This window comes from Bipolaris oryzae, assembly GCF_000523455.1.
Source record: "Bipolaris oryzae ATCC 44560 unplaced genomic scaffold scaffold_173, whole genome shotgun sequence".
Taxonomy (NCBI): Eukaryota; Fungi; Ascomycota; class Dothideomycetes; order Pleosporales; family Pleosporaceae; genus Bipolaris; species Bipolaris oryzae.
The window spans coordinates 19,705-44,892 of record NW_006911449.1 but is presented as its reverse complement, the minus strand read 5'-3'; the positions used below and the strand labels follow the sequence as shown (position 1 = coordinate 44,892).

At 52.0% G+C, this 25,188-nt stretch overlaps 8 protein-coding genes across 8 annotated transcripts; 1 reads left to right on the top strand and 7 right to left on the bottom strand.

Annotated features, from left to right (window-relative positions):
- Positions 1–380: 380 nt before the first annotated feature.
- COCMIDRAFT_105504 (uncharacterized protein) lies at positions 381–1,077 on the bottom strand (the record flags this gene model as incomplete). Its single annotated transcript, XM_007693623.1, has 2 exons — positions 381–829; positions 882–1,077. 2 exons carry the CDS (start codon positions 1,075–1,077, stop codon positions 381–383), a joined length of 645 nt encoding a protein of 214 aa, XP_007691813.1.
- A 10,378-nt stretch (positions 1,078–11,455) lies between these two features.
- COCMIDRAFT_105501 (uncharacterized protein) lies at positions 11,456–12,077 on the bottom strand (the record flags this gene model as incomplete). The annotated part of the gene is made up of 2 exons (XM_007693622.1): positions 11,456–11,897; positions 11,986–12,077. 2 exons carry the CDS (start codon positions 12,075–12,077, stop codon positions 11,456–11,458), a joined length of 534 nt encoding a protein of 177 aa, XP_007691812.1.
- Positions 12,078–12,877: 800 nt separating this feature from the next.
- COCMIDRAFT_8645 (uncharacterized protein) lies at positions 12,878–14,256 on the top strand (the record flags this gene model as incomplete). The annotated part of the gene is made up of 5 exons (XM_007693607.1): positions 12,878–13,205; positions 13,258–13,363; positions 13,423–13,833; positions 13,895–14,033; positions 14,101–14,256. The coding sequence occupies 5 exons, from the start codon at positions 12,878–12,880 to the stop codon at positions 14,254–14,256; spliced, it is 1,140 nt and encodes a 379-aa protein (XP_007691797.1).
- Positions 14,257–14,661: 405 nt separating this feature from the next.
- On the bottom strand, positions 14,662–17,038 carry COCMIDRAFT_8644 (uncharacterized protein; the record flags this gene model as incomplete). Its single annotated transcript, XM_007693606.1, has 3 exons — positions 14,662–14,752; positions 14,825–16,734; positions 16,814–17,038. 3 exons carry the CDS (start codon positions 17,036–17,038, stop codon positions 14,662–14,664), a joined length of 2,226 nt encoding a protein of 741 aa, XP_007691796.1.
- Positions 17,039–18,392: 1,354 nt separating this feature from the next.
- COCMIDRAFT_105541 (uncharacterized protein) lies at positions 18,393–19,496 on the bottom strand (the record flags this gene model as incomplete). Its single annotated transcript, XM_007693621.1, has 1 exon — positions 18,393–19,496. One exon carries the CDS (start codon positions 19,494–19,496, stop codon positions 18,393–18,395), a length of 1,104 nt encoding a protein of 367 aa, XP_007691811.1.
- Positions 19,497–22,710: 3,214 nt separating this feature from the next.
- On the bottom strand, positions 22,711–23,079 carry COCMIDRAFT_105502 (uncharacterized protein; the record flags this gene model as incomplete). Its single annotated transcript, XM_007693620.1, has 1 exon — positions 22,711–23,079. A coding segment is annotated over one exon (369 nt), but the record flags the coding sequence as incomplete, so codon positions are not given.
- A 179-nt stretch (positions 23,080–23,258) lies between these two features.
- On the bottom strand, positions 23,259–24,933 carry COCMIDRAFT_40177 (uncharacterized protein; the record flags this gene model as incomplete). The annotated part of the gene is made up of 5 exons (XM_007693613.1): positions 23,259–23,363; positions 23,397–23,615; positions 23,661–23,842; positions 23,892–24,062; positions 24,849–24,933. 5 exons carry the CDS (start codon positions 24,931–24,933, stop codon positions 23,259–23,261), a joined length of 762 nt encoding a protein of 253 aa, XP_007691803.1.
- Positions 24,934–24,943: 10 nt separating this feature from the next.
- On the bottom strand, positions 24,944–25,168 carry COCMIDRAFT_105514 (uncharacterized protein; the record flags this gene model as incomplete). Its single annotated transcript, XM_007693619.1, has 1 exon — positions 24,944–25,168. The coding sequence occupies one exon, from the start codon at positions 25,166–25,168 to the stop codon at positions 24,944–24,946; it is 225 nt and encodes a 74-aa protein (XP_007691809.1).
- Positions 25,169–25,188: the final 20 nt, after the last annotated feature.

The following is a 25,188-nucleotide window of genomic DNA, read 5'->3' as shown; positions in this document are numbered from 1 at the left end:
CTTATTCTTTGGTCTAGAGATGTCTATAGAGCCATTATTAAGAGGAGCAAGAGGCCCGGGTTGCAACTCATGTCAAAGACCCAAAAGCGGTCTTATTCGCTGTAGTGCTTATCCTAGAGTAGGATGCAATGACAATCCGTCTGCCACGCCCTCGGTCTAGAATCTTTCTCTCTTCTGCACGCATAATCCTCAGCCTTCCTTGCTGGCACCACAGCTCTGATCATGTGCGACACAGATGCGGTCCTGCTAACTGCAGACCATGCCATGCAGCGATATGCCTGCTGCACCGACATTTCCGTCCTACTCAGCATGTACGCTTCCTTGCAAACGGGCAGATCGCCAGCAAGGCGCCTTGATCGCCGGCAATGGTTTTCGGCTGCTCAACCATCCTTTGTCGTGCTATCCTTGGTATTCAAGTGCTCCATCTGTTGCCGGGCATTTTCCACCGCTGACCCGACTGTCGTCTGCTGTGGGGATGTCTTGTCGCCTTCTGCACTGTCCACATTAACACCGCCCATATCCTCGTCAGCACTCTCTTCGGCCGACCCCTCACCAGTCTGGCCGATGCCCTTTTCCAGTTCTTCAACGGCGCCAAGCAGCCAGTCAACCACGTCGTTCTTGTCGTTAATTTCCGCCTCGTACACGGCGTCGTGGCCTGCTCGGTTGACAATGGTAACGTCTGCACCTGAATTTATGAGAAGTTTCACGCTTTCAAGGTGGCCATTCAGGGCTGCCCAGTGAAGAGGGGTGTTGCCTGCCTCATTGACGGCATTAAGAAACTCTGGGCGAGGCTTGTCCGTGCTGGTCGACAAGAGCAGTTTGATGACGTCTAGACAACGGGTCAGATTTGGCATTATAGTATCGATGCTCAAGGACGGTACCGTTGTGGCCGTTGGCAGCAGCATAATGCAGTGCGCTGTTCTTAGAATACGGATCGATTGCCGCGGTCAGCAATTCGGCCTTGGACTGCTTGGCCTTAGCTGACAGTTCCGAGAGAAACGAATCAAGCTCCGTTGCCTCATTTGTGCGCGCGAGATAGAGGATGTCGTCTATCGTCTCTTCATCTAGGCCTGCCATGTTTGCTGTGCGCTGCGTTTGGATGTCTGCTCGAATAATTCTGTGCAAACATTTTTTTTGGCTAGGGTTCGCCGAAGGAGGAAGGCGGGGGCGGGGTATTAGGCGCTAGTCCTGATGCGTCTCGGCGTCTTTTCTTGTCAGGCTGAACTGGCGCTGCACCTCCTCCCCCTCTTACATCTCCCTTGCCTGTCCGTGTTGCATGCACGCTGCGCTTCTCGGCCGTACTTACACCATTCACACACAGCCAGCACATCCGACCTCTCGTTGTCCTTTCGTCAGCATAAAGTCATTTTGATGCTGCACCCCTGACTGCAGATCACTCATCCTTGATGAACGAGTACTGCAATCAATCTGTCGAAGCGCTAGAGAAGGCAAGCCCTGTACCATGTATGGCGTGCAGATTGACGGCCTAGTCTGTTCTCCGGCCGCCACTCGGATCTACCCAATCATGCCGCCCACTCTGGTGGCTGAAACGAGCCAGTAGCCGCACCCGTATCCACAGTCTTGAGAGCCGCTGTCTCTTCGAACACACGCAAGGTCAATCCTGGCATGCTTTGCCCTTGGCTTTGACTGTCAACTCTGCCACAGCGGAGCAGACTGAGTTTGTCTGTTTCCCCGGTTAAACATGGAGCTTCTGCAGCCCTGGTTTACACCTAGACATCTTGCATTGTTGAGGTGCAAGACCAGCACAACGAATATACATACAAGCAAAGTACCCTTCGCTTGCCCTTCAGCTCCCATAAAACCCGTATTGGCTCAATTAAAACATTCCTAGGCCTACGCCAGATTGCATCACCGACGGACATGCTCAGAACTAACTGTGCAGCCAGAATCCTTCGTTCAACAAATCCAGGGTATGTCGCTTGACGGTTGAACGGGGGTCTCAGGCCACCTCACTGCCGTTCCGCTGACCCTTGTCAGGTAATAGATTGGCACAAGAGTTTCGATCCATGAACCTGGTCCGCCCGCAAAGATCCGAGATCATAACGGGCCTAGGTACATTGCGTGCCTCGGTGTGAGCATCATCACACCAACCCCTGCTGCTTTTCCTTCCATACCGCAGTGTTCGCCAACGGTTCCACGCACATGAGAGATCGGTCCTCGGTCCTGATATGATACTAATCTAGCACAAATTTTTACATACTTAATGCTACTTGTCCCGTGCTTTGATGTGTCAAATCGTACAAGCACTACTAACTTCTAGTAAGCTTGGATCGACACGGACGTTAATATCGACCTAAATGAAATGGGTATATTGTCCGTCGGATGACAACCGAGCCCAGTTTTACAGTGACAATGCAGGAGACCAGTCTGCAGGTACGCCGTGTTTCTCAAGGCGCTCCTGTCTGCTCTTGTCCATGGAGCTGTTGGCTGTGTGCCTTTCCAAGGATGGATGGTGTTCCGCTGCTCAAAGCTTCCACTCTACAGTACTAGCGTACAACATGCGAAGCAGCAGCCGTGTCCTCCGATTGATAACACGCAATCGTCCAACTCTACTAGATTTGATCAATTACACCTTCACTAGACTGAAACAGCACAGATCCTCCATGCAAATTCACATACGGCTCGCATTCGTACTTGGAGTCCGATGAAGTTCTTCGCGCACACATCATCACACACGGATGGAAGTACATGCTCGTTGCCAATGCGTCTTCCTCCGACGCTGCGGCAATGTACAAGGGCCCCTTCCATCAACCCTACCTACAGTACAAGTCGGTGGAAGTATGTACTTGTACCAGGGCAATACACGCTACATTGTCCAAGGTACCGCACGTGGCAGCGGCCGACCGAGTCAAGCTCGATAGGACAACCAATATTCTTACGGTGTTTGCCAACGCTGCTTTAACACGCCATCACTGTTTGCTGTGCCACCGACGCTTGCAAAGCTAATTTGCTTTTACCTTTCTTCGATGCACACTAAGATACCCCGCGCGTACTCGGACGGCACGGCTAGGCCAGTGCAAGGGTCTTCTTGTATGGGACACAAAGGCGGTATTGGAAGCCGAGTCGACAAGTATTGCTTTTTGCGGTAATGTACCGAATGTCTACTAACCGATTGCCCTGTTGAGCGTATTACATTCGAAGGAGTGGACGCCGTACGACACACCCGGTTGGACTTTCCTGCTACGCCGTGTGGCTGCATTTGGACCAACATTTGTCACGCGAGTGCGGTTGTTCGAATGAACAAACTTGGCAGAGAGGTATCTCCTAGCTCATGTACGCATTCTCTCATACGTCGGTTGTGAGGTGGCGGAAGCAGCGGGTCAGCGCTACATTGACGTCGCATGAGAGCCAATGCAAGACATCGTGTTGTACGTCGGCAAAGCATCTGAATTCTCCATGGAGGCTTTGTAGGCCCGTATACGTAGGGTTGACAAAAGCCGTCGATCTACGTGATAAGGGCGGCTCCGAGCATCCCTAGCTGCTGCTGCTGCTACTACTACTACTACTACTACTACTACTACTACTACTACTGCCGCGCTTTGACAAGCAAGGGTAGTGGGTGCCTAAAATTGCTCCCTGTGCCTGCGCGCCGCCTCGAGGCGGACCGGCAGCTGGTGTTGGCGTCTAAACAGGGTGTTAGGTTCACGAGGGCCGTTGTTCTTAAGGATTCACATGTCAAATCTCGAACAAGCAGTCGCCCATTCGAGACCCTCCGAAGCGGGTCCATGTACCTGCGGGAAGATCCTGACAGAGTTCTTTAATCATTTGCCAACCGAAGCAAGGCAACGGAACAAATTGGCCATCTGCCGAGCTGCCTGCCCCATGAACATTTTCTTTCCCGTCCGTTCACTTGTCTTACCGTCCGAGCTTTTTTGACAAAACCTCGCTAGAAATACAAATTTTTCCTTATTTTTCCGGCTGCGGAAAACAAAAGTCATGCAAGAGAAGGGCAAAAAATGAGGCTAAAGTAACACGCTTCACCTTCCCGATCGTTTCTGGAAGCCCCCGTGTGTGCGTTGGTTTGTCCTTTTAAAAAAAAAAGCCCCGAGCGGGAAGGCGGACCTTGTACATATTTTTCTGGTGTGTTGGTGTGCTTCTCGAACATCTATTTGTAGTTCATTACCTTATACTATACTACATTGATCCTTGCTCTGTTAAGTTCACTCCTCTCTTCCTGCCGGCTTGGCGTTGGGGTTGGGGGGTTTGGGCTATTCAGGCAGAATATAAGGGAGAGTTTTTACCGTTATATGTCTGTTTTATGGACAATACGGTGGTCCGAATTTTATCGGGGAAACGTTTTTTCATTTTTGCAACGATAAGAGCAGAGAGATTGTTTGACTGAAACAGTGGGGTGGGTGGGGAGTGGGGGGGAGCCGGGTAAGAACTGTCAGAGTCTATGCGGTGGGCAATGGCTAAAGATCAAATTTCACTACGTTCCGATATTTTAACCTATTTTGCCTATCTCTTTGTTTTTTCTGTCGATGTTTTTAGCGGTCATTGTGGGTCCCTCCCCCCCCCGCCCCGTAGCTACTAATTTGGCGGATACGAAGATATTTATCAAAGTATGAGGATGGGAAAGGAAAGAGTTACGTTACGAATAAACGGCTCGGGAACTAGTAAGAACCCTTGAAACAAGTAGTATCGTCATTATCGTCCTATTTCTCTGAACCCTTGTTTCCTAACTAAACTACTTACTTACGTATTCTTCTAGCTGTCTGTGAGGGGGAGGGAGTGTGTGAGTGAGAGGGATAGCCGGCATTGACCAACGCTTACCCGCTAGCTCGCCTAGATAGCTAGTCACCCCATGCAGGCTGCTTTTTTTTGTTGCTCGCTACTATACATAGTCGCTATCTGATTCAAGGGGGCCTTGTTAATATCAAAAGGTTATAATGTAACGCTAGATATGGTACAAGGCGAGGGGTTCATCTTTCGATGGAGAAGAATTGATGAAGATCTATGACTCTGGAATTCTTTTTGTAGTATATATTGCGAGTCTGTGTGTTTCGGTGACGTACATGGTCGTAAGTACTGTTGCACACAGGATATTACTCTACATCTGTGGTGTACGTATATCTGTCGACAAGTATACGTGTAAGGGTTTAAAGCGGATAAATACGAGGTGCAGATTTTGTTAGTTCTTGCGTGTATATGGACGTGCGTTGTTTAGGGTTGTACGTAAAGCACTCTAGGTTGCGTAGACAGATGACATGTTTTTAGTGGACCTGGTTGGGCTGGGATGATGACGCACTTTCGTGTTCGTTTTGGTAATCTTGACAATGGGGAGGGGGTGTCGGGTGGCATTGGTCGTTTTGTGGGCTTTGGGCACCGAGGCGCCGAGGTGCCGAGAGGGGTGGGAGCGGTGTGGTGGGAAGTTGGGGGATGAGTGGGTTTGGTGGGAGGGGGATGAGATGTTGGATTTTGTTCCATGCTTGGGTTTGTTGCTCTTTGCTTGTCATCTGAGTAGGATGTGGGTACATTGATTTTTGCACATGGAGAATGTGGATCTTGGAAGAAAAGCCAGTGGCACTGTGTTTAGTTTGGAATGTGTTGCTTAACGATATTGTATACGTGGCAAGGGTACTGGGGACACAAGTCTCTGCGATGTCCTTCCTTCTCATCATGTGCCCTTTTCTACACTAACTCTATCGATACATATTAAAAGTGGGTGTGATTAGGAACAAGATGGTAGATAGATATTGAATTGAGTGCCTGTAAGGAAAAGGAGAGAATGTAGCCTGTCTGTGTATTTTCAGATACTGTAATGTGTAGAAGTGCATGAGACTACAACCTCTATTACGATAGAAGGAAACAGGAGTGCACCTGCTAGGTACATAGGAGAAAGGTGGCGTAACAGTAGGTAAGAGGGACAGATTTCTGTTATATTTTGTATTCGCTGTCTCTACTGTCATCCCTAAGGCTCTCCTCATACGGATGAGGACACGGAACTAGTCTTGTGCACAGTCTACTGGTATCCTATGCACTGGAACGATACCAGGAAAGCATCAGAAGCAATGAAATGAAATCAAGAAGCGGACTATATGTCTGCTATGTGTTTTTAATAGTACATGGAAGAAAAGAACAGTATACAGTATGAAGAAAACAGGTGAACCCTCACGCCTAGGGCACCTCTCAGATGACCCCACGTACTCTCACTTGTTGTTCAAAGAGGAAGAGAACATGAAACGCCAAAATCGCTCATATCAGACACAATTCGCGCTCGTAGAAAATAGACAAAAGAAGAGAAAAAGGGCCTGTCTACTCCATATACCAAAGGACGACAAAGAAGGAAGAAAAGATAGACAGCTCACTCTTCAATCAGCGCACCCAGAATCAGACTCTGTATGACAAACTCTGCACAGGTGATCCTAACGGTTTTACCCCCGATGTCTCCCTTGATGAAAAGTTCTTCTTGAAATTCACCATCACCGTCTCTCTTCCTCTTCTTACCCCCCTTCTTAGACTTGCCACTTACAGCTGCAGGTTTCTCTGTACCGAGTAATGCAGCCGCAGCCTCGGTGACACCGTGTTCGTCATTATCTACATAAACCCAGTCCCACTTGCCATTGGCAAGCATGTCTGATGCAGCTGCTACATCAGCGCAGCGGCCGACATTTGCGGAGCCGAGGGCGTGCGAGAGAAAGATGAACGGTTGGCGTTTCTCAATCGCCTTTTTCGATTTACCGGTTATAAGAAGAACATTTTGATCGCGGAGAAGTAAGTCGCGGCCTTGAATTATCTGCGCAAAAGTGGTATCCTCGCTGGCTGGATCGTAGGGGGCCATTGTGCGTGAGCGGATGACGCCATTTGGATCGAGGAACTTTGAGACACCGGCGGGCAAGAGGTAACGTGTAAAAGGGGCTGCGCGAGAAGCGTTGAGTGAGTCGTGGATCCAACGGACATGCAAACACGGAACGTTGAGAGCGAGAGCTTGGATGTACTTTGTGCTACGAGAGTGGGCATCCGAAATAAGTGCAACAAAACCTAGGTCCTTGTACACCTGTTTGAGTACCAGGCCATTAGATCCCTCGAAAGTAGAACTTGATCTCCGGCGGTTTCCAGAAGATGGTGGGGCCTCCTCTGGCTCATAGTCAAATAGTTCGTGAAAGCCATGCTCTAGCACCTGACCATTGTTACTTTTGATAAGTCTGGTAACGCTGTCCTTGTCCACATCCGCTGTCGTGGAAGTGATTACAAAAGCCATGTTGGCAAATACACCGCTGCTAGAGCGCGTTGTCGAAGCTACAGAAGCAGCTCGCGTGGTGACATCTTTCAGAAAAGACAACACTGCCGTTCCGCGCCGAGTGAATGAAGGAGTAGTCAAAGGATCTGCGATAGGAGTGCCTATGCATGAGACTGATTTGGTTGGCGAGATCATCGATGATAATGCAAAGGATCGATCGCGAAGTCGCTTACAGAGCGAAGCGGTCAGGTAGATGTTTGCCATGGGTACTGAGATGTGCGCAGATGGTTGAAGTGCTTTAGCCTGTGGTAAACTCTCCCTTGGTCTCTCCTCCAGAACGACTGTCATGTGTCCGCGCTGATCAGTAGTTGGAAACTCTTCGCCGCCAAGATCATTTATCCTGTCTTTGAAGCCCACCACAATGTACGTGTTCTTCTTCATACCTGACTCATCCACCTTGACCTGATCACCCCTGCGAAGGTCAAGTGCTCTTACATGTGTCGCGTCCATGTATGTGATGTTACCGTCGTCATAACGGATCTGAAGCTGGCGAGTTGCAGCACGACCAATACACGTAGCAGGGTAATAGTGGCTTCCCGGCCAGCATGCAAAAACCCTATTCGGCACAATAATTTCAGGTGGAGTCGTACTTCTCTGGGAAAGATCTATGTCCATTTTCTCAAAGTTGGCCGGTTGGAGAGCAGAACTAAGAGGCAGAGCTGTTTGGCTGCAGGCATCGGCCATGTCCACATCGGTTATCTGCTTCGCGATAGCTTCGCGAGATTTGGTAGGCGTGATTGGGCTGCTAGTCCGAGGACGAGCAGATCCTCCTGATCTTGTAGGCAGTTGTACAGGTGAAGACATAGTTCGTAAAAGCTCTTTTGAAACCGATTTCAATGCACCTTGTCGTTGATTGCGAGGCTTGGAGGGCTTAGGCAGAACTTTGGACTTCAATGAGGTCGTTCGCGTATAGGAAGGTCGCACTTCTTCTCTTGTATCGACCGTTGCAAGCGCACTCTGTTCTTCATGCTCGTGAGTCGGCATGACTGGCTGGGTCTCCTCGAGTGCGAGCTGAACTTGGTCGAGATGAAGTGATGGAGGAGGATCTGAAAGCGACTCCGTATCAGCCGTCGCTCTCGGCGAATCCCGGAAGGCTTTGCGTTTGGCAATATATGTAACCCTGCGCCGCTTTGCAGATGGCGCAGCTGGTGACGACCGCTGCATGAAGACATCGCCGTCATCGTCCTCCAGCCCGCTCAGTCTAGGCATCTCTATATCTTCTTCATTTGCTGAATGCTGGGTCTCGGGAAGATTATAGATATCGTCCAAACACCGGATGCGGTCACTTTCTAGAATTGCATCGCTTCCATTGTCCTTTGAACTGATGGGTGCTGGCATGTTGGAAGGAGATCGGTCACAGTCTTCTCTAGCCGTCTGAAGAAGACCTGTACCGTCCGTTTCGTTTTCAACAGCAGTGTCATCCTCTGCAACTTCTTCTAAGTTCCTGACCACGAAGAACGAGGGTTGCGTCTCCTCAAGTGCGTCTGTTTCTGGAATAGTATCTTGACGCTGCATACGTGGTGGTCCAGGTTTTAAAGTTTCTGACACTTGATTGGGTTCCAAATGTGTTTCTACCGGCTTGACCAAGTCCAGCTCTTCTTTTTCTGAATTTACCCCTTGGTCTTCGTCCATGTCGCCTTCACCTACAAGTTCTTGCTTTGCCAGAGGCAAATCATCTTCCTCATCCATGATTGTACCCTCATCAATTGTTGGGGATAACAACCCCTCTTGCTCTCCAACTGCCTCTGTGTATTCATCATACGTATGTTCATCATATTCCACATCTCCATCTCCAGCCTCGGCATCATCAGGGGGCAGAAGTGGCGGGCTGCTGGGTACCCGCTCTTCAGCCTCGGGCGTCACGTCATCTTCAGCGTCACTCGACTTGGGTGGCATAGGAGGTATAGAAGATGAAATGACCTGGCTTGTATATCCCGTCTTGGTAGCCATGGTCGTCTGGTTGATGCTGTATTGGTTTGTTGATGGTGATGAAGGAAAGCGTAGCGATTTTGGTCGTGGGACACTATCAAAACCGGCAGTAACGTCTGGCTGAGAGTCCATCACAGCCACCGATTCTCTGCTGCTTTGCGGTTGAAATGATTGATGGAGACTGTGCAGCAATCCAATTTCTTGTAGTTGGTTTTCTCGTTGCATCAATGAAGGTTGTGTGTTTGGTTGAGAGGAGGCCCGTGAAAGTGGGCCTGAGGGAGTCCAGTGAGGATGCGAAGATGTTTTGGGAACTTGCACGTTATTGTCGTTACTGTTATGTCTTCCCCCAGTCCGTGCGGTATCAGGCACCTGCTGTGATGACCCATCGGCGGGGTCTTCTGCGTTGTGCTCATTTTCCGCAATAGGTTGCGACAGCTCATCCATTGTCACGTCAAAGTCCTCCACTCCGCCATGCACTCCGCTTCGCGATGTCTTTGATTTTCCGGGCGATGGATAATCGGTATTCCTTGTACGCTCCTTGGTCGATCGCAACAACACAGGGGTTGGCGCCGAGACGCTGGACAGGGACCTGGCGGCCTGGCGACGGGCATGTTCTCTTGCTTTTTTGGCCCGCACTTTGCGAGAAAGTTCCTCCCAGCTGTCCTGCTCCACGAGAACTCCATGTTCATCTCCTACAGATAGCTTCCTTCTTTCCTGTGACTGTCTTATTGTGACGTACTCGGCACGTGGCTGACTGGAGGATCGTACTACTGGGTCTGATTTTGGTGTCTCGGGTTGAGTGACTTTCATTGGACTCGAGTACGCTGGTATCGGGCTCGAATGCCGTATGTGCGAGAAGTTTGGAGAAGGGCGTGAAAAGATAATATCGTCAGTTGCACCTCCATCTATTACAGGCGAAGTGGGTGCCTGGGTATTGTTAAAGGCCTGTGTGAGGGAAATGTGTTGTGCAACCCCTTCGTCTCCATGGCTCAGTGCTGGAAAAAATAAGTTTGCAGAAGTACCAGTGCCAGGCGTCGTGTTGGTCCGTAATGCCGAGCTAGGCATTGGACCTGAGCTGCCCCTCGTTCTGCCTGCCAATGCGGGTGTCTGGAACTTGAGCGGACTTGTGGGTGCGAGACTGTTCTGCGCAAAGTCACCCGGTTCGTCGGCATCAAGCACGGTAAGGCTTGTAGACGTAGGGATATGCTGGTCCTGACTCGGTGCAACAACATCCATCTCGTCTGTAGGCGAATCATCGCCATCGTCGCCACCATGCTCAACAAACAGCGATTTAGGAATGTCTTTGGCGTCGGTCGTTGAATAGATTCCGCTCGTCCACGTCTTGAGCATCTGACTATCTGGCTGCGTATCCCCCGGCGCATCCGTCATATTGAAACTGAACATCTTTGGTATCGCCACTGGTTCCTTTGGGTTGCCTGTGCTCGTGGGTGCGCTGTGATGTTTGGGCAGAACGGGCTTCACATGGTTCGCATGGACGGCGCGTCGTGGGGAAGCACCGCGATCGAAGAAGGGTGCAGCGCCGTGGCTGTGACCGTGGCTCTCCGGTGGCTGGCTATCGGTCGAGGTGGTAAAGAAGAATGGCCTGTCGCTGCAGGCCCGCTGCCGAAGGGCCTGGGAGAGCTGAGATGGATCCTGAAAGTGGCGTCAGTTCAGCGACGTGAATGATCGGCGACCGGGGTTAGGTGTCGCGCTATTCATCACTCAATGCATGTGCAAGACGGCAGCTCACATCGTACAAGTTCTCACCGAGCACCGTAGAGGCCTGTGATTCCTCCATTGCGACGACACATCTCAAACCGCGGCTTCAAACGAATATGGTGTTGGTTTTCGCCTTTCCCGCTCGGATCCAGCCGACACGGTTACGCGCCAATTGGACGATGCCCACCCGACACGTAATCACGTGCCACAGGGCTAGCGATGGGTGTAATAGGCTTGCTCCATGCAGCAAATGCTCAAGTACTAGATTCTAGCTGATTTCATTTCCTAAACTAATGAAGGAATGCGGAGATCAAAACAAAATACTCTTCGTACTTGCTTGCATGTGGCTGCACATGCAATGTTCGATTCAAAATATACATAATACATATCGGCTTCCTCACTATCGCCTTAAATGTACCCCACTCCTGTTCCCATTGTTGCTTGATGTCTCCAGAGACCGACCGTCTTTCGCATTCCAATCATCCCCACTTTTTACTCGACCTTTCTTTTCAAGACCAATCTTGCTCTGAACTAGTCGCTGCTCGTTTATGCCAGGAAAGCGTAGTAAAGGGTCGAGACGGCTGTCAATCCAACAACACCCCAGCCAGTACGGATGACCTGCTGGTTCTTGAAGCCAACACCCATATCCCAAGCCAAATGTCTGACACCATTGAGGCAGTGGAAGAAGAAGGGGAGTGCGAAGAAAGTCTTAACACCAGCCTTGACCGCGGCGGGCCAAGCAGCAACGGCCGCGACCATTGACTGTGTTTCGAGGTGCCATCCAGTGTAAGGCGCAATGAGGTATGCAATTCCGAAGAGGTAAAGAGAGCCGGACAGGGTGAGACCAGTGATACGGTTGAGGCCTGAGGCAATCCAGGTGATTTGGGGTCTGTAGATGGCAAGGTGGGGCGAGACTGGACGGTTGACGCGCTGCTTGGCGAGGATCTCGGCAGCCTGAGACTGAGAAGCATGCTCGGTCGCTGCGAGTCTACATTCTTCTGTTACTATGGCTCTTGGTGCGAATGGGTGGCTGAGAAGAGCTTCGTCGTGATGCTCCTGCAAGTGCTATGACATACCTCCGCTGAACCATGCGTCCTGCAGGCTGCACCCTCAGGCCTGGCGCAGCTGCGCGTCGCAGGCCGAGCTGGAAAATGCGCTGAGAAGCCATGATGGTGCGTCCCGATATCAATTGATTGTCGGTCGAGAGGTGGTTGAGGGGTGAATGATGTCGTCGTCAATACACGTGCTACCCTTCGCCAGCCCAAATCTTCCCGATTCCCGAGGTCCCCCGTCTGGCCAATCAGCCGGTGCGCATTACGCTGCTTAGTCACTCGCTTCGCTGACACCCGATATTTTCTCGCGTGCGCCCGCGATGCTCTTCCTCTTCTCCAACGAACCTCGATATCGCCGGCAATGAGCGCTTGACGTGCTGAACTGCAGGAGTGACGGCCTACTTTGTCTGCTGGCGTTATGTCAGTGGATGGGGCTTTTGGAGGGATCGGAGAGGGATTGCCTGTATTAATCGCTTGTGTCGACGAAAGCTGTGTCTGCACGAGTTTCATATCAAGGCTACATACTTACGTCATGTGTTGGTGATGCTGCTGTCTGCTTGGACGGCCTTTGTATCGCTGACTGTGAGGCAACGTGATGTGACGAGTAGTGCTGGCATTTTCTGTGCTGAACAGCAGAACCCGTCTAAGTCAGTACATCAGCCTGCGACCTATGACAATTTCAGGAAACATGTTCATCTGGGATGGGCCTTGCTTTCGCAGTCAAGGTATTACAATTACGACCCTGAACGATAGGTATTCATGATGTGCACTGGACCTGAATGAAGCAAAGACCTCGTGCTCATTGCTGTGAAAATTTCTTCTCGTCACCTTGATTCAATCAACCTCATCTTCCGTGACAACTGCACCTTCGCCGCGACCCTGGCAATACCAAATACGCGTTCTGGCTTCGCTTGATATGGCGCCCTTTAATGAAATTGCCAGCACAGACGCCGGGTTTTCAGCCGGCTCGTACATTTACAAGATCATCTCTACATCGCCACGACAAGACCCTCTTACCTACTCTCTTACCGACCAACTAGCCTTGATATCATCGGACGACTCTCTCCGCTTTCTAACAGCAGGTCTTCGACCCGATGGTCATGTCGCCAAGGCCCACGAAAATATCACGTGCCTGGAAAGAGCAAATGACGCGCCCAGCAATGTCGTCGCGACTGCAGGAAGAGATGGATTGGTAAAATTCTGGGACAAGCGAAGCAAGCAAAGAGTTTTGCAAATCGAGAGTCGTCAGTTTTAGATACTTCAGATTTATTGGGCAGCAGCTAACGATTGGTACAGCACACAAACTCATCTCAGCACTGATATGCGATGCCGAGAAGAACTTTGTCGCAGCAGGCATTGAGAACCCAGAAGATGGACCCAACAGCTCTCCGGTTTATATCTGGTATTCTCCCACCATGCCTTTGATTCGTCAGCCCTCAGGCCATACTAATTCATTGCCAGGGACCAGCGCAATCTCTCAGCACCCTTACGCTCCTACATAGATTCCCACACAGACACTGTGACAAACCTCTCATTGCACCCTTCTCTCCCAAACCTACTCCTCTCATCCAGCACAGATGGACTCATCAACATCTTTGACAGCACCCAAGCCGATGAAGACGACGCCTTGTACCAAGTTATCAACCACGGCTCTGCCATTGCCCATGCAGGCTTCCTGTATCCCGGCACAGATATGTACGCCATTGGTACGGACGAGACGGTGAGTTTCTACGCGCTACAGAGCCAGAAAGAGGAAGAAGAGGAGCCAGCGCCCAGGGTGTGCGGTGATGTGCGGGAAGAGCTAGGCTGCGAGTATGTGATTGATTTGTGCTGGATTGGTGCGCAGCCATGTATAGCAGCAGGGAAGCACAGGTACGTCTTTCTGATAGAAAAAACTCTACAGTCACGATTTCAAGAGCTAAACACCACACAGCGAGAAACAAGCCACCCTCACACCCATTACCAAGGGCACAAACGGCCCCTTGGACTACGCCTTCGATCTTACAAACGCCACATTGCTTGCAGGCGCTCACGGTGAAGAAATTGTTCGCGACCTTTTCACTGATATACACGTAAGTGCCACACCACCCTTTCCCTTCCTTCGATCTTCATACACTGTCACTAACCCCAAATTCCCAGACACAAACCACATACACCTGTGGCGAAGACTGCCAGGTCCGCGCATGGAAGACTTCAGACAGCGCAGACCTGCATGAAGGTGACGCCGCGGCATCGGCGAAGAAGAAGCGCAAGGAGAAGAAAGAAAAGGATAAGGCTAGATTCAAGCCGTATTAGATGGAGTTATATTTCACCCAAAATGTTATGCGTAGAGGGAGCAGTAGTGTCTTATCCAAATACGTGATTATGGTACACAACCCGCAAAAAGGTCTAGACAAGAGCCCTACGCACAAACAACACAAGTCCTACAGGCCGACAGATCAACATCAACGCTTCGATATCCCTAGCCTCGTCACACTTGCAATCACGTATCGAGAAGAATGAGAAAAAAAGATTCCAAGCAACCGAGACCAAAAAAAAAAGTCAATCGAAGACGAATAATCATTGATGCTACAGAACAAATGCATTATTTCCCAAGCACAAGAAGAAGAAGAAGAAGAAGAAGAAGAAGAAGAAGAAGAAGAAAAAATACCCTATTTAACCCTGCCCCCTTGCCCCCGACGAATTTCCTCTCTCTCTCTCTCAAAGAATAGCCTCATCTCCAAAGCGCCTCGCATACATGCCTAGGGCCTTGACAGGGAAGATGAATTTGTAGTTGGGGTAAGAAATCATACTGTTTCCCCATCATTAGTCTCTCGCATTCAAACCATCAAGAAAGGAACAGGAAGAAAAAAAAAGAACATACCAAGACTTATTAAATACCCCCTCAATCGCCTCCTGCAACCACTCCCCATTTTCCTGCTGCCTCTGCATAATCAACTTCACCGCCTTCCTCAGAGGCTCCTTGTCGGGAAACCCAGCCTCAAGCATGGCGATAATGACCCACGCAGTCTGCACAACCTGACTCTGCGGATGCTGCCGCCACTCACCATCCTCACAGCTCTTGTACGTCTCGCCCCACCCGCCATCATCCATTTGCTTGTCGAGGAAGAACTGGCATGCGCGACGTACACGCTCGGAATTGTTGTATTGCTCGCCCGAGCACTTGAGAGATTCGAGGGCGAACATGCCGGCGTAGGTGAAGCAGATGCCCCAGCTGCCGTACCAGGAGCCGTCGGGCCGCTGGGCGTCGCGGATGTAGGCTACGGCGCGGTCGCAGAAGGCGGAGATTTCGGCAGCGCGGTAGTTGGGGTAGTGCTGCTGGAACATGTGGAGTGCGGTTACGACGGCCGTGGTGCATTCGGGGTAGTCGTACTCGATCATGATGCGGCCAAAGACTTCGGCGGCGTTGAGGTGCTCGAGGAGGATACTGCCACGGGTGGGTTCGTACGAGGCGCAGCCGCCAGAGGCGTTTTGCATGGTGAGGAGGATGTCGATGGCATCTTTAATGCGGCGCTCGTCGATGAGTTGGGGGTATTGGTTGTCGTTTTGCAGAATCAAGACACTCTTGAGTCCTTCTGAAGTGCAGTCGCTGACGGTGTATCCTTGTTTGCGTGTACTGAAACCCCACGCACCTTTACGCTGTTGGCGGTAGCATGCGTGTTGATCTCTGGTTTCCTCAAGAATTTGCTGGTCCTCCAGGAACTCGAGCGATTTCCTTAGCATAGGTTCCCACTTCTTTTCCTTGGACCAGCCACACGATTCGACAGCCTGAATCACAAACGAAGTGTCCCATGATTGAACACCATTGGTGCCATTCATAAGCATACCTTCGTCCTTGATCCACATGAACTCTGGGAGTGTCTTGAGATGCTCACGGAAAGCATGAGAATTAGGACCGTCTCTGATGTACATGCACAATGTATTCATGGGACCATTGACCGGGCCCAAGTTTGAATAGTTGGTGTTCTCATCCTCAGCTTGAATGAGCCAGAGTACATGCTCCTCTGCACGCTTCGCTAATCGCTCAGTGCGAAGGAAAGGCCACCATATGGCAACCAAGAACCAGAACAACACCTTGAGGAAAGTAGACTTGGGATGGTAGTTATCTACGGGTGAAATCGAATTCCGATGTGCCCCAAAATTGATGGTGTCGAATGGCTGCATGAGGAGCTCTGCCCTTAATTGGCGGATGAGATCATTTAGCGGATACGACCACTTCTTTGCGTAGACATATGACATGGGCAGGAAGACCTGGCGCATGTGAATCCACCACCTCCAGGGCGCAATAGGCACCCAGTCTGGAAGCAACCACAGCTCGGGTGGACATGGATTGACAACATCCCAGGACGTCACGCCCAAGACGCTCAGCCAAAACTTGGCCCAGTGTGGCGCGTTGAGCGCGCCACCCAGCTTCCACAGTGTCTCTCGCGCTTTGCGCATCCTTGGGTCTTCGGCACTCACACCTAGTAGACGGAGCACGGTGTAGCTCATGGACGTTCCAAACACGGTGCTCTCACCTTCAATGTGTAGTCCCCACCCGCCATCTTCTGGATGTGCTCGCGCAAAGAGGTAGTTGATGATCTCGATTGCATGGGAGGCTGGAACAGGCGTCTCGGTGACATACCAGGTGATGACGAGGCCGGGGAGCAGGAACATTGGGCCACCGTATTCGCAGGCCCAGTTGCCCGGGGGGAGTTGGAGTTGAGAGAAGAAGGAGAGGCCATTATCCGCCGCTTCGAGGGGGGTCCTTGCAGGCTTGAGTTTTGGTTGTTCCTACACCAGTGAGTTGGGATGTTGAAACTCTAGTGCAGCCATACTGGGGGGCAGCTGAAAGAAGGGTATTAAAACATACAGTGTCGAGACCTAGGAAGTACTTGTCGGCCGTGCTCTGCGGCCAAGCCTTCATCTCCTCGTCGGTCTGCAGATAATGCCATGTTTGACATCCACGGACGGCTTTCAGCCTCCATCTTGTGTAGTCGGTCTTTTCATGGCCATCTTTGTTTTTGGTCACTCCGACTGCATCGTTCAAGATTCTCTGGGGCGCGCAACGCTTCGCAGTGCCATTAGCATGTATCATAGTGTATACTATTCCAGGAAGTTTGTTTAGAGAGCTGGAGGACTATTTCCTCCACACGCAAGGATGTGGTTGCAGACGTGGTGAACTTTTGTTGCGGTGAGTTACCATGTTCGTACATCTTGGCAGGGACACGCGCCGCGAAAGGCGACGTCCCTATTCGTCCGTCGGTGAATAAAAGCATATTGAGAGCCAAGCAACCCGTTCGTCCAACATATCCTTACACCCCCTTCAAATATGCACCATCATCTCTCTTGTATATTATCAAATCTTCCCTTTAATCAACATGGAAAGATGTCTCTTTACAAACTTTGCCCTGCTCAACCTTGCCCTGGACCCTGATCCCCAGCGCCACCCCCCACCCACTCACGGCCGACTCCCGCCAACCCAGACAATCTTGATTCAAAACTAATTAACCGCAACCATGGCCAAAACCATTCTACCCGATGTCTGTCAGATTCTTCGTATCAAACAAGCCATGGTTTCACACGCTTCATTTCCACTCGCCACCCTTACTTGCACATGGTCGGCTGCGGGCAGACGTCTTGGCAGGTACGCGCGCGATGATCGACTCGGCTCGGGCGAGCCCTAAATGTTGCCACCGCCCCTTTATCCATGCGCCGCAAAGTCGCCGGATGATTTCATTAATAGTATTGCACGCCAACAGCCCACTCCCATTTCCGTGGACAAGTGGGTGCATCGCCGAGGGAATGACGTTAGTATGGAAACAAATGACGAAGACAGGTGGGGACAGATCGTATGCCGAGGATGCAAACGAGGCGATGGAGCAGCCAATAGAATAATGGTATAGTGTTTATGCTTATGTTGTATGTATGCATGCGTGTAATCAATCAGTCGTTGCCTATGGAGCAGATGCGACCATGGCGGGTTGTGGTGTGGTGTGGTATATACAAAGGTGTAGTGGTGGTGATGATGATGATGATGATGATGATGAGCGAGCGAACCACCAGGGTGTGCCATATGCGCCGAGTCTCAGCCAAACAGATAAAGGGAAGAGAAAAAAAGTCACTGCTGTGACGATACGAAACCCCATCTTGTAGCTGCGTATCCAAAGCAGAAACAGCCAAAAACTCCCAAATGCCTCAAACCTGCTTTTGCAGATGCTCAAACAAACAGAAATACAGAAGTAATGGCTAAAGAAAACAAATACTTGACAACGCTGTTGTCCTAAACGAAAGAATAGGAGAGAAAACAAAACTGCCAACAATGGTTCGCATCGGATGGAATGACCGGCTCTCCTATGGTATGGTGTAGTCATGCGCGAAGCTCAGTATCAGTAGTAAAATCGTTGTTTCGGGTATCGCAGAAATAATAAACACTCTCTTATCCTCGTTCACTAGTCACTGAGGTCGGGGTTTGCAACGAAGAGTCGTGGGCCCATGGTCATAGTCCGTTCGTCGACACTGCCTCTCCTGACCAGATCATCTTTGCTGACCTTCTTGTCTGTGACAACCGGAGGCCTCAAGTGTCCTGGCGCAGGCATCTGCCCGATTTCGCCAAAGTTGCGCTCTCCGCTGCTCCCACTACCGGTACTCGTGTTTGTTTTTGTGTGGTGGAAGTAGCTAGTGTCGCTGGGTGCGTGGGGGTCGTATTCGGCAGGCGAAGGGGTGGGCTCTTCTTTGAGGTCGGCAAGCTCGCCATCAGGAGATGAATTCGGTGGCGGTGTGCTGTTGGAGGATATGCGACCGGCTGGGTTGGCGTAGGATATACGGCGACCTGAACCTAGGGAGCTGCGGCCGGAGCCGGTGCGGTGGTGATACTGCCCGTTCTTCATTGAGCCTGCATCCTCGTCGTCACCCTCGTCTACTTCTGAAGCGCTCAATCGCATTGGTACCCCGGATCCTGCATAGGTGACGGGAGCGTACAATGATGCTTTTGGCAAGCCGTGATGACGTCCAATCTTGGACCGGACCCCGCCGGTCATGCTTGAGCCTCCCGTAGCAGTGCGCGGTGGAGCGTGGTGGGGTCCGCCTGCAACCTCCATGTTTGCTCGCATCTTGGCCTGGCGCTGCTGGGCGAGCATGCGCGGGTCTTCGTACTGGGCGCGATCACACCATACAGTGGCTTTTTGCTTGCGCATGAGGGCAACATACGAGGTGGGCGAATTGCCTCCGGAACGCGTTGACGAAGAGCGACGAAGAGCACCGCTGTTGGAGCGGTTGGGAGTGCCGTTGGTTGAGCTGGTGGAGGAGGTGGGAGTGCGGCGGAGGCTGCTTTGGTACTGGGTTGGGTATTGCGAATTCATGTTTGCGGTAGTGGGCGAGGGGGTTGGAAATACACCAGAACTTGTTGTGCGTGTGCGTGAATGACCGAGTTGGTTGTCGTTGTAGGCCTGGGATATGGGTCGCACTGCTACGGCTGGGTTGGTTACGGGTTTGCGGCGCAGAGGGATGGCCCCGTAGGCGGAGGGTTGTGGGGGTTGCGCCATGACGGCCTGCATCTTGGGTTTAGGTAGTACTGTTTGCTCGCTTGCCGACGCGCGTGCGTTGAAACACGAATCAGCGCCCTGACGTCAGGAGTGACTGCGCCCACGGGAAAGCAAAGAAAAAACACAAAGGGCCAATATGGTTTTGGCAGCGTCCAAGCGCACGACGGCGAAGAGGAGCCGGCGTTTATTTTGTAGCTGGAGCTGACGATGGCGATATGGCGGAAGTGGTCGCTTGGCGCCCCGCTTGCAGGAGCGTGGGATGCAGCCTTGTGCAGCTGCACGGGAACTGGCTTCCCAGTGCTTCCGGGCGACGGACGATCTGAGGAGATTTGGGGCGGGGGGGTAATGAGACAATAGGAATTAGTTAGTGATGCTGATGGGATACGGCCGTCAGACGGAGCAGCGGCGACGACCAAGACCAGGAAGAGGAAGAGGGTGACGCTTGACAGCGGGGAAATTTATCGAATCACCCCGCGGCGGAATTGGGACGAGTGAGGCTGAGGGGTGCAGCGATTTGGACGAGGCCCGGTCAAGGGAGGCAGTGGCGGGCGGCAATTGGGGCCCTTAATAGCAGGAGTCGCGGTGGCGCGAGGGAGCTAGAAATGGTTACTAGAGTACCAAAGCACGACAGGAAGAAGGAAGCAAAAAGTCAGGCCAACACGGGCCGGGCGGGCGTTTGAGGCCCAGAAGGGCGGCGGGCTGATGCTTGCAAGCAGAGCGAGCGAGCGAGGGTAGTGCGTGCAAGCAGCGGGTGCGAAGGTGTGGGTGGCATCGTGCAAAATAGAATGGCGCCAAAAGCTGACTTACAGGTGCAGTCTGTTCCTCTCGCAGCTAGTCGGATCCAAAGTCACGGCGGCGAGGCGAGAAGATGGCCTGGTGGCTAGACGGCCCAAAGCGGCGTCGACGGAGGGCAGTGTGACAGCGACGGCGACGGAGGACGAGCAGGGTGTGGGTCACGGGGCGACGGCGACGGTGATGGTGATGGTGATGGTGAACGGCGAGCGAGGTCAAGAAGGACGAGCAGCAGTACTGGCAGCAGAGGAGGGAGGGGAGCAGACGGGCATGCAGGACGACGGGCGCATCTACTACTAGTAGTAGTCCTCAGTAGTGGTACCAGAAACAGAACAGCGACAACAGCACAGGCACAGGGCAGGCAGGCAGGCAGGCAGGCATGCAGAGAGGCAAAGGCAGCCGCCGTCTTCTCGTACTATATCTTGGTCGTGGGTACGATACGCTCCGTCCTTGCCGTTGGCGGCGACGGCGCTAGAAAGGCGAGCAGCGAGCTGTGAGCTGCGAGGGCGTGAGCCGGCGGGTGGGAACCACTTCTCTCTCATGCTCATGCTCCACCCACCACACTGTCAATGACGAAAGGCCTTGGTGCCATGCTACGCCATCAACACCCACCCTAGCCCATAGTCGCCCTGCTAACGCCTGAAAACCGGAATCACGCTCGCCTCCACGCCTTGTGGCAGTATGCAGCATACCACACACACTCTCTCTCTCACACATGGCCATGCTACATGTTGCAATTACACGCCATACTATACCACCATGCCATTCACTCCCTCCTAGGCCAGGCGTCCAGACTGCAGAGCGGAGCCCTGTCCGCCGGCGGCATACACCTACTGACTTGGGCCCTGTATGCCGAACATCCTGGACCCGCCCGCTGCTCTGCTCTGCTCTGCTCTGCCTGCTGCATGCTTCCCCCATCACTACACCTTGCAAGTACCCTTTCCACTTGCCGCGTCGAATCATCGGCAAACGTGGCTCGAGCATTGCTGCTGCATGATCGCCTCCGCTGCATCCACCTTGTTTAAACGTCGGATTGCATACGAGCCCCCCTCCCAGAGCTGCACTACTCATCACTGTACCTCTGACCCGACCAGACCCGACCAGACCAAAGAGCGTCTATCCAGTATTACTATCTACTCTGTGTATATACGTACATGGCTACATAAAGTGCACCGTGTTTCATGCTCAGCAGCCGCCCGTCTGGCCGATACGAGGTTACGTTGAGGTCATGACCTCAGGCAACGTCAAATGCCTCATAGCACCAGCACCGGCTCAATCTTCAACATCGCTAACACCACCCCGGCACCCTCCTGCCGGGATACTACCAAGGCCCGCTTCAAGACAGAGCGTTTCAGCTGCAGGTGCCTGTCTTACCCTCGACAAGACGTGCGCCTGAGCAGGTTGCCGCAACACTGCCTAGCATTACTTGTACACTCGCCTACTGAACTACATACATCTACCTGGTCGCTAACCAACATGTGTTTACCCTCAAGGTGGGGTTTGCATGCACGCCGATGCACCACCAGCCGTTCCCCGCTCTACAGCACTAGAGCTCTTCCATATCCTTAGATCGTGATCTCTCCTGCCCAGAAAAACATCCCAGCTCAAAAAAATTGTTGAGCCTCTTCGTCTCCATCACCGTCGGTCATTCCTGACCCGCACCTCCATCACTCACACGATAAAAAAAAATGGCGCCGGTCGCCACGGAACCATCTAGCAACACCCCACACCCTCTCCTGACCATTATCGATAAATTGGATGCGTTTCTGCTTGCCCATCGACAATTAGTTCTGTGGAGATGTCGGTAATTGCCACATGTATTTCTGGAAATTTGATGGAAATTGCTGCGAATGGCGCAAGCACGCTGGTAATTTGCTGCGGTGGCGTCCGTAATCGCCTACTTGCAGCCATATCCTAGATCATCATCACCATTTTCGCCAGCTGCCGCCGCGCAACAAAAAAAAGGGACCCTGAAAAGCTGAACGCTGAGGATTCTGTAGATCATCGCTTACCCTCGACGTCCGAGTGCTCGTAACCGTAACCCCGCGCTGCATGCGTTGCAGTCCTGAACCAGAAACCCCATGAATGTGTCAGCACATGCCAACATTGCCGTCTTTTTAGCGGCTATGAAAACAAACCACCCCCCCCCCCCCTCCCATGCCATCGCCGACCCGGGCGAACATGTCCTGCGCTCTTACCAAAGGGCCAACCACCTGTTCCTAGTGATGCGCCATGATTCGTGCTCTCATACCCCCACCGCGAAAAATCACTCTGCTACCACCACGGCCACCGCCTGTAGCGCCCAAGCTCTCGGGTTGTCAAGGTGCCACAACGTCCGCAGATCTCTTAGCTGAATGCTAGATCGCACACCATCTTTTTCTTTCTTTCACAAGAGAGAAAAAAAGCCTCTAGCACTCGAGGCCTGTCATGCGAGCTACAGTAGTGCGTCGCTTGCACTCACGGGCGGTGTGAGAGGCACTGCCGCCTTGCGGCGCGGATAATACCGTGCTAACGAGAACTGCACCTGCATCGTGCTACGACGACTGGATGTCCTATCTCCAGCACTGCCATCGTTATCGTGAGATTCCGCTTTGGGAAATAAGCGTGCATCCGGTATGTCAGATGATCCGGTTTCCAGCCCGCTAGCATCCGGGCATGGTTCCATGCCGGTGCTGAGAGCCCTTGTTGTGATTATGAATTGATTGTGATGGACATTGTTTTGTTGCACAAAAACACCCTTGGAGATATGGTACCGTGGCGCGTCAGCATCAGCCGGCAGGACAATGGCTCGTCTGTGCCCCCCAGCTTGGTGCTTGGTACTCTGTCTAGTGATTAGCGAACACGGCAATGGAACGACTGTGCACGTGGAGTCTTGGGTGCGGGTGTGTAAAGGTCAGTTCTCTGGGGCCGACGAAAGGCACGGATCTCTTTGAAGCCACTTCATTCAGGGCTTTTTATTTCATTTTCGCAGCCATTGTTCATCTAATAGACATAGGGAATCAGCTCATACGGCGTCTTCTGCCTATACGCCTCCCACTGCGCACCGTACCACTTCTCGCAATACTCACTCAAAACGGGAATAGCCCGCTGGCTGAAGTCCTAGGCCCAAAAGGCTGCGACCAAGGCACCCAGCCCGTATCCTCCTCCGGCCATTGCATATCCCGCTCTCCACATCGTGTATCCTCCGTAGTTGATGTGCCGCGCCAAACCCCACAGGCCCCCCGTACACACCTTACCCTTGTTGTTTGGATCGGCCTTAAACCGTTCGCGCTGAATCTCCGTAATAAGCTCTGTCAAGATACCAACTACGTGAAGCGTGCCCCCAATAGGTAGCGCCGGCTATGGAAAGTCCGCCTCAGTCAAGGTCGACGAAATAAAAGTGACAAAGGCATATGTGCTCAGACTATTCGACGCAGCATTGAGCATCGCTATCGCGACCGCCACACCTACCGTCATCGAGCCCCTAGATAGTATTGTGACCCAGATGTTCTGCTTGACCACTGAGCCAACTGACATGGTGAGCAAGACCAGCCGGTAGGGCGACAGGCCTAGGCCATTGATCAGCCCTATACCCGTTTGTGCAGGCAGCCCGCTCGGTAGTGTTCGTAGTCCCACGCGATGTTAAGACGGATGTGCCGAAACCATGCGCTAGGATCGAACACTGCGGAGCAGGTTCGAGGCTGCGCAGCACGAAGAAGGTAAGCTTTCCGGCAGGTGAAGGCCTGTAGTCACCGCGCGGAACAAGGTCCTTCTTCTTGGATGCCTCCGACCGAAGGGTCTCCAATGCTGTCCCGTTGGCCAGGGCATTGTCCAACTCAAGCCTGTAACTCGATTAGTATATGCGCCGCAGCCACCATTCTTATATAGTCGAATTTATATACCTCCAATCTGCGATTGGTGTGTCTCTTCTCTACCAACTGCAACCAATGGCTTTTTACCCCGGTTCTACGCGTCCAGAAACACCTGTACCTAGGTCTCTTCTTCGGTCAATTAGCGAGAGAGCAAACTCGATCAGTTTATAAGAGATTCGGCTGTTCGGAATACCGAATCCGATGAATCGGCTTTCGGTAAACTAAAATGTCCGGATTAAATCTACACTCTTACCAAAACAGCACAATATCAATGAGATGTAACTACATGCCAGCACGATAGAATCAAACGATTTTCTAAACTCGTTCTATCCCGGTATCTCAGTGCACGAAGAGAATTATAGAGGATGCTAAGGCAGGCATCATCTCCACTTTTGCGTATCCATTCCCCACGAGCTCATGCATACGTTCGCTGTTAAGTCACGTTATGTGGTATGTGATAATATGCGATAGAGGTACGAAAATGTCTCAGAGAACCAGACCCAAACAATCGTGTCTGGACTGAGTGATCGGAGTTAAGATTGCCTGCCTACTTTGGCGTGCTGTTGGTATCTACGGACGCGCCAGTACCTACACTACACCTACGGCAGATCCCGTAATACCCCGCATTAGCACCATCTTCTGCATCCACCCAGCGCGCGTCCGTCCCCTCTTTTGTCTCATCTCATTGTATTGAAACCTGCTTGTCGATATATCTACTTACCCTGCCTGTCACATTTCTTGACCCCAGTGGTTTTGTCACGTTGCTGTTGCCCGGTGTATGCGTCCACGTTCAGATCGAGGGTCATCCTGGCACGGCTAGGGTGTCGCCCCTGGTGATACTTGCCTGACTATGATGAGGATGCTGACGAGAGTATACGCTGGACGGCCATGCACCTTTTCGGCGTCAGTGTCTAGATCTTGAAAGATAGGGTGGATCGGGATAGCCTTAGTGCAGCGCCCATGGCATTCCGGCTCGGCGTTTCTTGACGCACTCACATATCCGCACTTGACATCAGGCCGGATATCGACAGTCAAATCCATTTAGGGACTGCAGAATCTAG